The sequence below is a fragment of the Argopecten irradians genome, chromosome 15, assembly GCF_041381155.1.
Source record: "Argopecten irradians isolate NY chromosome 15, Ai_NY, whole genome shotgun sequence".
Lineage (NCBI taxonomy): Eukaryota > Metazoa > Mollusca > Bivalvia > Pectinida > Pectinidae > Argopecten > Argopecten irradians.
The window spans coordinates 760696-772770 of record NC_091148.1 but is presented as its reverse complement, the minus strand read 5'-3'; the positions used below and the strand labels follow the sequence as shown (position 1 = coordinate 772770).

The 12075-nt window shown below is 35.4% G+C and overlaps 1 protein-coding gene across 18 annotated transcripts in view; it reads right to left on the bottom strand.

Moving 5' to 3' along the window:
* The window catches only part of LOC138308967 (transmembrane and coiled-coil domains protein 2-like), a 72977-nt gene that overhangs the window by 39977 nt on the left and 20925 nt on the right, over positions 1-12075 (bottom strand). Inside the window, exon 1 of one of the 18 annotated variants that reach the window (XM_069250044.1) lies at positions 6544-6825. The exons of 16 other annotated variants lie outside the window; for them this stretch is intronic. In XM_069250044.1, the coding sequence (XP_069106145.1) occupies positions 6544-6580 (37 nt within the window). In that variant the 5' untranslated portion in view covers positions 6581-6825. Of the gene's footprint in view, positions 1-2798; positions 2842-6543; positions 6826-12075 lie in introns of those variants that run through there. One more of the 18 variants, XM_069250045.1, reaches the window with a different exon arrangement.

Sequence of the window (12075 nt, the reverse complement as noted above, 5' to 3'; positions counted from 1 at the left end):
AGGAAAACCCTAGCTTCAAGGATATATTTTACAATACATATTTCTTAACTCAAGTTAAGCATGAAATTTTACCACATTTCCTAGTAAATTATCCCATTAGTCAATGACTTACCACAGGTGTAAAGTGGGTTACTTCATTCAGCATAATCTAAAAAACATTTTTTAAACTCCACTCAAGCATAGCATATCTATACTGTTTTTATTGAAAAATAAATAGTTCAACTAACTGTGCCTGTATACCTAATAGTTTTAGCTGCTGGCCCAATTTACTGCTTAAACATCACCATTTAAGGTCATTCAGAGAGGTATAATTAAACATATTAAATAGCTGTTATCTTTTTATTTGTTTAAGTAATAGTGCTTTATCCCACTGATGCATGCCAACAAGCACATCCGTGACCCTGTCACCTTATACAGACAACCAATAAAAAGTCTCAGCCTGGGGACAGAACCCAGAATGTTAGACTTTCTCACAGGGGCAAGGGTGGACAGGACCCCAAACCCTAAGGTGTTAATAAGACTTTCTCAGCAAGTTCTTCACTAGTTTGAAACTTAATTAGGATCAGACATGCAGTAGAGACAAAAATAATCAAGCCAAATTTTTGGTGACTTTTTTTCAATATTCTAGAGACTGGTGGCCAGTCAAGGGTGAGGGAGTTGTGCAAATTTTGGGAGCCTTTGATTGATTGATTGATTGATTGATTGATGGGGCTTAACGTCATTGTTATGGTTATAACTGAGCATATAAGGACACAAAAGCTTCTGTGTCTTTCAGGTATTAAATCTTATATAGACATTACTTACATAATTAGGAGAGCTCAGAAACACCTATAATGTATAGCTTTATAGCTACACACATGCAACCACCTGACCCTTACTACAGAATATAGAAAATGACCACAGCTGGACAATATAAATATAAGCACATTGCTTGATCTATTTAGAGTTAAAAATCTTAACTATACAAAATCATCATTTGTTTTAATGAAACTAAACAGTTGAACATTGTTACACAAAATTTCAAATTGAAAATACATAAATAAAAAAAATGTATAAATATCACTTAAAATAAATACCCTAGCTGTTGTATCTGTACCCATACATACACTAACATTCTATCCCTGTTGTCATTAAACCATTTCCTTGACAATCTAATATTCCACCCACACACCTTATTGACCAGTATGGTGGACACTGGCAGTCCTGGGCAGTCAGGCCCTGATTTAAATGAGCTGATGCCTGACATCCAACAACAACTGCTACATCAAATAGCATAGTCAGCTTCATCAACATAAAAACATAACACATAGTCATATATGGACTGATAAAAAGACAAGTTGACCAAACATTCATCCATAGGATAAAGGAGATTACAGGGTCAGCTTAACAAACACATAATCGTGTAACCGAAGGTAAAAAGACAAGTTGACTAAACTTTTTTCCATAAGATAATGCAGATTACATGGTCAGCTTTTATATAGCTAGTCACCAAGCAAAATTAAAGTTTTAAACCCTTATTTGATTATCTCCCTTTGTTCTGATATGTAAGAACTTCTATTTAAGATAGTGACATTTGAGAAGACAAGATGGCTTGAGGAAACTGAACCAAAGCATACATGGAAAATGTGTATAATCAAAGGCCTCCAAGCTAGAAATTATGGCTGATTTACACCTATATTGACTGGTCAAGAACTGGACAAATGGGCTGGACAGTATCAATGACCAGTTTAAAGAGATCATTACTAGCATTGAGCTATTAATACACACTGGTCAAGATTGAACTGGACTTAAACACTCTGGTCAGAAATAAGGTGTTATATATTGGAGATCAATAGTCATTTCAATAGGTCACTGACCAGTGAGGTGAATGGACACTGGTCACTCTATACAACATTGTATTGATCACAAAATAACATATTTGTGAAATAAACACTGACCGATGGATACCAATGACCAAACAGCTGATTAACTCTATCATGAACACTGACCGATGGATACCAATACACCAAACAGCTGATTAACTCGACCATGAACTGGGGATACAGATAATTAGTCTGACTGACCAATAGTATGACCACATCTATAAGGAAATATGATCAATCTGACCATCATGCTGGTCCGACCAATGTGCCTGATATTACCAATATGTAACATTGTAAAAAACCAACATACTATCAACAAATAAGCATGATCAACATGCACAGTTAGCAAAATGGACATTTTCAATATGTACACTGACCGTTTCAACATACTCTGCAAAACACAACATACAAATGATATATAAGTTCATATATCTTATAGATCTATTATTAAAATTGGAAATAATTATTTTTTTCAAAAATACAGGTTTCATTTACATTTTACCTTAAGTAACTCATTTTTTCCCAGATCAACTTTGATGCAATAAAAATCATAGATCTGTTTACATCGTAACATAAATACATTGAATTCAACATATTTCTGACTTTTTACATGTACAAGGTACGCACACTACATATTGATTAACTGCTGATATATGGGTCTACATATACAATTAATCATCTAGGGGGCAGAATTACTCACTTTTCCTGGAAGCATAGGTTATATGTAGTACTTACAATAATAATGATAATCAAAAGCCATGTCCATTTCATATCACAACATTAACACAAATCCTGTATTCTATCTGACTAGAGGTTCTTATCATAAACAGAAATATACTGAGATTTCTCAATGTCACAAACATATTTATATCTATATAAGGCAGCGTCACATAATAATACTGAATAATAATCCTACAGGTCATTGTCCAAACGTACCCTGCTCTCTCGAGCGATCTAGAAACATTTCCGAAGCCAACTTATGATTAATCCATACTATTTTTGAGAGTCAGACTGTTTGAAAGCAGATATTAAGGATATTTGTTGAATAAATTAGGGTGTAAATTCGGGTGAATGAGTAATCATGGTATAACAGTATGTGTATAGAAACAGGTTTAACTACCTGTAATCAATATCCAGGTGAAAACCGGATTAATACTAAAGTTTTTTTTAATTATGACATGTAAAATAACACTGCCTTATAATGCTCAGCTGTCATATGTTACAACGTAACTGTTCAATTATATCCTGAAATTAACACACTTTTCGTGTGTAAAAATAAAGATGTTTGCATTAAGCAAACTCTGTACACAGCAATTCTATCTATACAGGTAGCCATGTCAGCAGAATTTGCTGCCTCAAAGTGATCAAAGAACACTGCAATGATTCCTTGCAAATGTTGATTTAAATGAAAAAATAACAGAACTCAAGACACTGCCGCAAGGCATCTTCAAGCGGAATATATATACTTTAGGCACTGGCTATATAGCTATAGTAGATAGGTAAAATATCTCCATAACTTTGGTAATTTAATTGTGTTCATATTATTAATTCCCCACCTCACAATAGGCTTCTCTCCACACACAAATGTGCACACTTTTGCAAAGAATTATATTAAGTGACCATTCCTATCACTACATTACTTGAAGAGAAAAATATTAAAAATAATTATTTGCGTCCCAAAGAAGTCTGTAGCACTATGTCATGTATGGAATGAAGTACTGATTATGATGTACCAATTAAACACAAAATAAATAACTTTATATGCATTTTTGTGTTAGTTAGACACATGTAAACACAATTATACATCAGTAATTGTTAAAATGATGGGTATTGTTTATGCTCTGTCTGCAGTGGAGCATCTTTAACGAAACATAAATTTGATTTACTTACCATTATAATCAATATGAACCTGATCATAAATATTATCCATTCACACTTTTCGCACAAACAATTACATCCAAGTCTGATGATAATATCCCTGTGTACAGTTCAGATCATTACCCTGCTTGGTTAAAGCTCACTGACACTTTTCGTTTTTTGGAGATTTACGTAACATGGAATCCACACCTGGACATTGATAGACTATCAATTCACATACTTCTTCATTCCAATGTGATTAAGTTAAGCCACTAACATATCTACTATCACAGAGAGAAATTCAAAACATGTTGTCTTGGCGAGAAAAAACACCCTACAACACGTATGTTGATCACTACAAGGTCATTTCAGTGTCCAGTACACTTGTCAAGTGTCCAGTACAGCTCGTCATCATGGCCATACATCATTCTGTCCTCATGGCTAATTCATAAAACAGAAAATCTGATTAACCCATATACCATAACGAAACATTATACATTAGCCTACATTTTATTCCATAGGGCATTTCCAGTGGTCAGTCTAGCCAGAAAAATAGCCAGTGGTCATTATAAAGCTTATGGTGGCAAATGGACTGACCATTCAGTCCTATTAAGGCCCCGGTGGACAGTGGTCAATAATAATAAGTGTCAGTAAGAAATGATTTCTCTAGCCTCCAGCTGCCATCTCATCTGTTAAGTCTTTAGCTGGAGTAGGAGTGGTGTTATTCACGAGCTGTCAACAAAATACTTAGGACCGTGCGTATCACTGATATCTCTCATAAACATTCTAATATCATTGAAATATTAAATCACCAGAAACAGACCCCTAAAAGACTTTACCCCCTCCCTACCCTCACCATCCCCACCCAAACCACTACCACAGACAGCCCACACCAGAAACAGACCCCTAAGACCCCATCCTCACTAACCACTACCACAGACAGCCCACATCAGAAACAGACCCCTAAGACCCCACCCTCACCCCCTGAACCCCTGTCTACCACAGACAGCCCATACCAGAAACAGACCCCTAAGACCCCTCCCTCACTCCCTGAACCTGTGTCCACCATCTCCACCCAAACCACTACCACAGACAGCCCACACCAGAAACAGACCCCTAAGACCCCTCCCTCACTCCCTGAACCTGTGTCCACCACAGACAGCCCACACCAGAAACAGACCTCTAAGACCCCACTCTCACCCCCTGAACCCGTGTCCACCACAGACAGCCCACACCAGAAACAGACCTCTAAGACCCCACTCTCACCCCCTGAACCCGTGTCCACCACAGACAGCCCACACCAGAAACAGACCCCTAAGACCCCACCCTCACCCCCTGAACCCGTGTCCACCACAGACAGCCCACACCAGAAACAGACCTCTAAGACCCCTCCCTCACCCCCTGAACCCGTGTCCACCACAGACAGAGCCCACACCAGAAACAGACCTCTAAGACCCTACCCTCACCCCCTGAACTTGTGTCCACCCTCTCCACCAAACCACTGCCACACACAGCTAGCTGGACACATTCATGAGGTACCATGATCAATTAAATCAAACTTGTCTATTGTATTCCCCATTAATGATATCATTCAAATTATGTGCTGAGTTTTGGTGACATATAAATTCTGAGTACACAGAGAAAAAATTCAATACCAAACATCTTAATCAGTACTTTGCGTCTAAAGCTAGGGTATGTTGAGAGCAAGTAGTATAATTCAATACCATATTCAATGTGCCAGGTTTTTGTGACATATAAATCCTGAGTACACAGAGATAAACTAAAATATTAAACACCTTAAATAGTACACTGACAACAAAGGCTAGGTATGTGGAGGGCAAGTGCTATAATGTAATTCATCTTCACCATTGACTATACTTACGACATTTAATTTAACACTCAATCTTTCTGCATGATGAGGACCATACCACACTGTATGACCTCAGATTAATGTATTGATAATAAATTATTATTTTTCTAATTATCTATCACTTTAAATCACTTATATAGTCAATACCTAAGAGATCATTTTGGTGATAACGTTTTATTTTACAACCATTCAAATCACATATCATAATGGTGTTTAGGTGATAAGTATTTTACAATATTTATTAATAGATTACCAATAATCATGTTAAGAAAATCATTAATACCAATTGATATTTTATCATTGCATTTGAATTTTCTACAACGGTATTGCCATGATATAAAATTTAATGATTTTTTAAATGATGCATGACTATTTGAGGTTGTGTTATCTAAACCTAACATACAGTTAAACCTGTCTATAAAGACCTTCCAAGGTGCAATCAAACCTGTCTATAAAGACCAGCCAAGGTGCAATCAAACCTGTCTATAAAGACCAGCCAAGGGGTAGTCAATCCTGTCTATAAAGACCAGCCAAGGGGTAGTCAAACCTGTCTATAAAGACCAGCCAAGGGGTAGACAATCCTGTCTATAAAGAGCACCCAAGGGACAGTCAAACCTGTCTATAAAGACCACCCAAGTGAAGAAGGCAAATAGTCTTTAAATAGCCATTTTCTGAAGGTAAAAAAGGCTGAAATCAGCCAATTGGCAGAAGATTTTCATCCGTGTTAAAACATTATTTACAGGTCAAATCATGTAAAAAATTACGTAATTTGGGACCCTAGAAAAGTGGTCTTATTTAGCAGGTGGAGCTATGGAGAGGTTTTCGATAAGGTAACTTTTAAACATAATCTATATGTGATCTTATCTATTGATATGAGCTAATTTCCTCCTCACATCACCCAGTAAATTGTTTGTGATAATCAACGTGATAATTAACGTGATGATTAACACTTACCTCCAACGCCAGGAATATGATGGGATTCAACAAACATCGTGCTGGCTTAGATCTCTCTGAATTAGATTGTCACACAAATACAAAGCATCCTCACGAAAAATTGACAAACAAGCATCCACATCTCAAGGACAAAGGCATATTGTTTGTCTGATACCGGTGCTGCCTGCTCAGAGCTTCACCTCTATGAACTGGAACCCGCACCAATCCTGTTTCATGAATGTTTTAAGTTCCACACACATATTCTACCAGCATCCATAAAACATGAATAAACCTGATTTCAGATCACAGAATCATTCAAATATCTACTCCAAATCTCATTAATTAATGAACACATTATCAATAATGAAATAAATCAAAAAGACTTGATATTCTAACAAATCTTAGTATTATTTTAACTGTCATTTGGGTCGAATTCCCAGCAAACAATTCCAGTTGAAACTTAACTCAGCAGCGGTAGCCAAACAAGTCCGCCTTTTGTTATTGAATCTGAAGCATTTTCTACCAAATATTGATGATGCTTGGTGGCCCCACCACATTAGCCAGTCAATGGGATGCGAGTCCAATACCTATTTATCATGGAACATGATCAGAGCACATAGCGATACTGTACAAGAGGAATTCACGGTAAATCCATACACAAATCGTTCCCATTAAGGTTGGATTGTCATTGAGCTGTTTCTGGCAATACTTGTATTTTTAGGTGACAATACACTGTTGGTTTTGGTGCTTGCCCGAGTTTGCTGATGTCAATGAGAGCAAAATTCTACAGTGTAACCGTTTCATGCGGCGGCTTTGAGAGCATAAATATACAGAGTCACTGTTTTATGTGGTAGCATGTTATCAATGTATTTGACTGAATTACAAGTTGAAACTGTTCCTTTTTCTCTTTAAGGGTAGAGATTGTGACTTTCTTAACAATCAGCATGCAATCATCAAGGGCATACACTATATATATATACTGAGGAACAGTTTCATGTGGAGTCAATCAGGAAATATAATTCAAATGTGTGCCTGAAGGCAATATAGGGATGTCTTCCAGAAGCATTTCTGTGAATATATATGTGTGCATGTAAAGATTATGGCCATAACATATTGCCATAAATTGAGCACTCAAGTCTCTATAAACAATATACATAGTAGACAATACACAGGTGATATAAAAAGTACTTTATACAGTCAAAAGGTCATGGAAACTTGTGGGTCAAGAATGAATAATAAAATGTTACGGATTGTCACATATTAATTATTGTACCTGAACAGAGTCCAGTGAGATGACATTACAATTGACACTATAAGTCAATTAATGGTACAGGTTACATATACCATGTATGTAAATGTAGCATATATGTAGTGTATAGGGTTATCTCCCATCCAATTTAGAGTTATCTCCCTTCCAATTTAGAGTTATCTCCCCTTACATATAAGGGTTATCTCCCTTTTGCTACTACTTTAAAAGAATAATATTTTTTTTTACTTGTAAGAAATAATTTTACTGCTGTAATAAAGCGAAATTATAAACAACATGACAACATCAACAACTGTTAGTAGAGGTAAATAATTCAATTTTCCCCTTAAATTGTTTAAAAAGAAAAGGATCAAAGGGTTCACCATTAATAATTCAGATTAATTCTCAAATTTAGGGGACAGTTCAAGGGAAATAAAGCTACCCAACACGCTGCCTACATGAGATTAAAAATTTCAAAACCTGAAACGTTTCAGATCAACACCAGAATTAAAGTTTCATCATCAATAACAGATATGTTATATCTGACTGCAAGTCTTATCCACAATCATGTTTAGTTATTAGGTCTCAATAGTCAAGCTTTTTCTCAAACAGATTCATGTGTCGGATAACGTAAACAAGAATTGCACATTGGAGCATTTTTTTTTTACTACACTATTAATATCGATTGAAACTTGGAAAAATATTACTTGTTGTTTGTTTCTAGAGTAAATCATCTACATATTTATCAAGTGAACAAAACAATTTCTATTTGCCTGTGCACATATATGTATGTATAGGGGTCAATCAGAGGTGTACAATGCCATTTTTGCCTATTTAAATACTTCGGTTACTCGCGTATTTTCTTCTGGAAAATACCGTAAGCAAATAAGCGGAATCCTCTGTATGTTCTTAGTGTTACTGTGGATAAATAAAGTTTGTAAAAAAGATAAAAAGTTTGTTTAAGAAATGAAGAATCTTGAACACATGAGACTCGTAATGATGCTTACTTTACTGTTACAAAGTGTAAGCACCTCTACGCCTCAGTACAGCTGATCAATATCTCTTTGTATCAATACAGTGACTTGTACCTGCTACATTTCTTTCATCAGCTTCATCCCCACGTCTTATTCAAAACCTAATTACTTCACCAACAGTTACACTAGTAACCATCAATATTCTATAACAGGTTTTCAATAGAACTTAACATAGCATTCTACCACTGTAAAATCATGTAATATGTAGTATACCGTATTCAAGTATGTTTCAACTCTTCAAGAAAACACGGATCCTGAGTAAGGAACTTAAAGGGTCGACAACTGGACAGCATACCTCTTTATAATTGGTATAATCTTCATCTGCTTTTTGAAAATACATGCAGCTCTACACTTCTATAATAATTTACCCATTTAGTCTTGAGAAAGGTCAATTTCATTAATTTGTGGAAATTTGTATCTCTATATATACATCTTCACCTAGTAAGCATTATAGCTACATGTCATTGGTTTTATTTGTTTAACATCAGGCAGCCAGGGTTATGCAAGGATGTGCCAGGTTTGTTGGTGGAGGAAAGCCGGAGTACCCATAGAAAAACATTATAGCAACACAGACATTCATATCATTATAGCTACACAGCCATATAATTTATAATATCATTATATCCCCCATACATGTATGTACTAGCAGATCTTAATTGTTCAATACAATATTATTTCCTGAAAATACACAATTTCCTGTCATTTATGTCGAAATAAAGGAATTCTTAACACAACAGCAATGCAAAACGGGTGAACCTTATTTAGATTTCTTAGGCGTAAATTTGATTCCTTTTGATAAAACAAGGAAAACATATTTTCTATAGGTGTATTCACTTGATTATGTGCAGCCACACACACACTTCCTTATATGTGTATTGTACAGCCAGTACCCAAAACCTTTTACTCTAATGAACGCCACGGGAATGGTATCAATGGAAAATTGACATGCAAGATCCATGTTTAGAAGCAATACTTAAAATTTGTGATAATAGATGTATGCATGATATGTTTGTTTATAATTTGAGAATGTCTTGTCTCGAAGTTTTCCATTTCTAGATCACTTTGCGTGAACTAATTTCCATGGAATTCCATGTATCAAGTTTTGAAATTTTATTTCCATATTGTTTTCCATGGATTTCCCAGAGAAAAGAAATGGATTTTCCATGGATTCAATTTACTTTCCATAGAATTTTGCATGTAACACAAATTTTCAACTGGAACTTGATGGAAAAATGGCTCTTGAGTTTGGTTTTTTATTAGATTACCGTTCTATAAACAGCCAGGTTCATGTAAGGACGTGCCAGTTTATTGATGGAGGAAAGCCAGAGTGCCCGAAGAAAAACCAGTGACCAGAGGTCAGTACCTCCACATGGGATTCGAACTCGTGACCAAGAGGTGGAGGGTATGTGGTAATATGTCGAGACATCTTAACCACTCAGCCACTGCAGCTTGACAATTTCATTTAGACATGGAAAAAGATTACACAGCATCAATTGGCATTGATCCCCCCTTGAGATAGGGATCGTGATATTTAGACCTGTAAATTCCAGAAGAATTGCCCCTGTCTAGATTATAACACTACAGAGATCCACGGTTTTAGAGGAGTCAGAAATAAATTATAAGGTTTGACAGCAATCTGAATAAAAATAACTACTACTGCAGACAAAAGGCAGTCACAATAAGTCATGTAAAACAATACTGACACGTTGTTATGACGTACACTTCTGGTAGATCGACCTTACTAAATTAATTACAGGCAAAGACACTTTAAGTTTAGATTTAGGACATGTAAGCTGATCACAGGTTCTGGTGTTGGACTTCAAACACCTTTTTGGCCCATGTTGACATTTAATTCTATATCAAAAGGTTTGTGGCTAGTTATAGATTGTCAGACACCTTAACCACTCAGCCATCATGGCCGATAACTAACCCTGGGGTCAACCTTTTTGGCAGATATATTTGAATGACATACATTCATATATAAATGATAGAAAATGTGCCTTCATTTCTTGATCAGTGTAAAAATCTGTTGGACTTTGTTATTGTCGTCCAGTTTTCCTGAGTTTTAGAAAACATTTTGTCAGCAAGCACATTTAACAGAATATAGCTGCACAAGGAAATTTTCAACGTTATACCAAAGCTTGATATATGATCAACTCTTAGAAGCTGCACAGAATTCTTTACACCTGTTAGTCTGTAAAGTAGAGCTGTATTGATTGGTCAAATATCAAACCATACATGATAAGATATGACTCTCTTAAATAATAATAATAAAATTTTCATAATCTATACTTATCATAATAAATAATGTTCAAGGTATCTTCAGAATTTGAACTGTTCTAAAATCAATAAGCTTACATGTAAATAATACTAATACTTTTTTAAGTTTTAGGCTCAATACTAGTGTAAGTTTTAAACTGATACTATGAAACTGCTTGACACATATATAAAAAATACTTAAACAAGATTTACAGCAATGAATTAACCCTTTTGGTTCATTCCCTAATATAATATAATTATGTAGTTTATTTTTAGCTTTCATAGATCTATGGACTTAAACATAAATGCCTTGTATAGTGTTTGATTGGGATTTATACCACCTTAACTGCCAGCCGCGGCTGGTCATAATTATTTATAGATAATGACATTACCCATGAGTCCAATATAGACACGACTACTGCATCTCGGCTACCAATCACATTAATTATTGATAAAGCCAAGTGTTTTCTCACACCATATAAAGTCTACACACCTTTGGCATCATTCCATATTACTTAGTAAATTCTGGGACTTTTTTCGAGAGAAACATCTGAAACAAGACACCCAAAGGGCTTACATTATCCAACTCGCTTGTGTTTATCAATATATATGTTGTGTTTTTAAAGCTTTAATATTTACCTCATTTGATAGTACACTAAAGAGTGATTAATCTTGCATCATTTAAATGCCTTTTTGCCACAGTTGAGATATATGCTAAAATATATGGTTATACTATACTAGAAAGGTTATACCTATATGCCTTTTTAAGCTGACCCTGTATCCTTTTTAAGCAAAGGAAATGAAAATTAGGACACATTTTTTCTCTTTTTCCATTTATAATACTAAGGAACACCATTTTTTCAGAAAAGGACCCCATTTCTTGAACACCTATAACAAACCCTAATGAGGTATTCTGTATTTGCATATTACAGAGTTATCTGCCCTTGTGGGTAGGTATTGATTGCGACGTTACATGTTTGCGAGCTTAACATAATATATTTCAGAGAAAACAAC